The sequence below is a fragment of the Malaya genurostris genome, chromosome 1 (genome assembly GCF_030247185.1).
Source record: "Malaya genurostris strain Urasoe2022 chromosome 1, Malgen_1.1, whole genome shotgun sequence".
NCBI lineage: Eukaryota > Metazoa > Arthropoda > Insecta > Diptera > Culicidae > Malaya > Malaya genurostris.
In genome coordinates, this window is record NC_080570.1 from 17726009 (window position 1) to 17727780 (window position 1772).

Sequence of the window (1772 nt, forward strand, 5' to 3'; positions counted from 1 at the left end):
TCAGTTATATTATAGACCACCCATATGAATCTCGCAGCTGCTGAATTTGCTCTTACAATCGAGTTGGTTGTGTCATGTAAAAACTGCCGTTGAGCACACGTGGAACGTGATTGTCATGTGCTGGCTATCTCCCATGGGATTATTTTTATTTTGATGACTTGTAAATTCCGCTGTGTTCGTAACGGAATCGCGCACTGACCATGACAATCATAGATAAGATCCATAAACCTATCCTGCTTACGATTCAATTAACCATATCCGGATGGTTTAGGTACGGTCTGTCTGCTTCCGTCAACGTCACAGGATCGTCAGCGTCCGTCAAAATTAGTTTAATACTTTATTTACCGAAACGTTAACACGTGCCGGCCGTAACGACGTTTCGTGACGGTGACGTAGGTTGACTGTGACGGAAGCTCAGTAATCAAAGTAACCATTGCTAAAACACATGACAGTTGTGTGTTGCTTATCAAGCATGCGATTATTCTGATGGCTAATAAAAAAAATTTTGTGTTGATATTTTTTATCAAAATAATGACAGCACAGTAACGATACCGAGAATCGAATATAAAAGAAAACTACTAGAGATGGCAGGATCAGTCAGTCCGGATTCAAAATGGTTTGGACAAGACCACCGCAATCACCGGTTCCAACAGTTTGGCATACGTTCAAGGCCAAGGATTCCGATTGTGATCGGACGGTGGTCTACCGTGTTCAGGACCTGACAGAAGATCGGTATGATGATATGATCCAGCATTTTTTGGACCATTTCATAGAAGAAGAACCGATTTCGGTAAGCAAGGGAATTTCAAAAGATGAATCTGCTCGTGATGAAATGATTAAACTGTGGAGAGCGGCTCTTAAGGAACAGATGACACTCGTTTGTTACAAGGAAGGGTCGGATGAAATTATTGGAGCGAATATTGTTGTTGTGAGAGATTCCGAGGAAGCTTATGATGATGACGCTGTGAGTGAACAAGTTTCATTGATTGTTAATTGTTAACGGACTAAATTTCTTAACTAGATATTAAGTGGTGACCAGGGAGATTTACGTGCTATCATTAACCACGTGCTGAGTCAGTTCGATCCTCTCAAACATTACGGCGTAGATCAACGGCTGATCGCGTACGGTCTCACCGTTAACAAACGTTACCGAGGACGTGGAGTTGCCACCGAAATTCTTAAGGCTAGAGTTCCGATGTGCAAGGCGTTCGGGATTAAACTAGCATCACATCCATTCTCAGCTCCCGGATCTCAGGGGGCAGCACGGAAGGCAGGATACCGGACCGACTATGAGATAACGTGAGTCGAGGGTTCAAAATGATGAATTCGAATGTGACGATGAGTGTTTTTGTTTTTCAGATATGACGAGCTTGCCTCGATGGGACCAAAATACACACTGCCCGGGATACAATCGAAGAGTTTGAAAGTGATGAGTTATTAAATTGAATAATGCGATGAATTTATGTTAAGTTATACATATATACTAACTTATAAAATTCGGCTTCTACTTACTGTGAGACAACAGAAGAATAAATTATGAAAACCGAACAATATTTTAAATAAACAGCTTGGTATTGTGCATTTTTAGAACTGTTTATGTTTGGTTTTGCTTTTTATCTCATTTATTTCTTCAATTTAGTGGCGAAAGAAAAGCAGCAAAAAAATTGTCAGATTCTCAACTATTGCTAAATGGCAGCGGCTTTCGACGACATCCACAATTTTTAGCATGAAGTCCACATCAAACCGGCGGGTCGAGATTTATTCAGCTTTCG

General features: G+C 40.9%; 1 protein-coding gene across 1 annotated transcript; it reads left to right on the forward strand.

Annotated features, from left to right (window-relative positions):
- The first annotated feature begins 515 nt into the window (after window positions 1-515).
- LOC131433939 (uncharacterized) lies at window positions 516-1481 on the forward strand. Its single transcript, XM_058600562.1, has 3 exons — window positions 516-964; window positions 1022-1299; window positions 1360-1481. Exons 1-3 carry the CDS (start codon window positions 614-616, stop codon window positions 1439-1441), a joined length of 711 nt encoding a protein of 236 aa, XP_058456545.1. The 5' UTR covers window positions 516-613; the 3' UTR covers window positions 1442-1481.
- The last annotated feature ends 291 nt before the right edge of the window (window positions 1482-1772 follow it).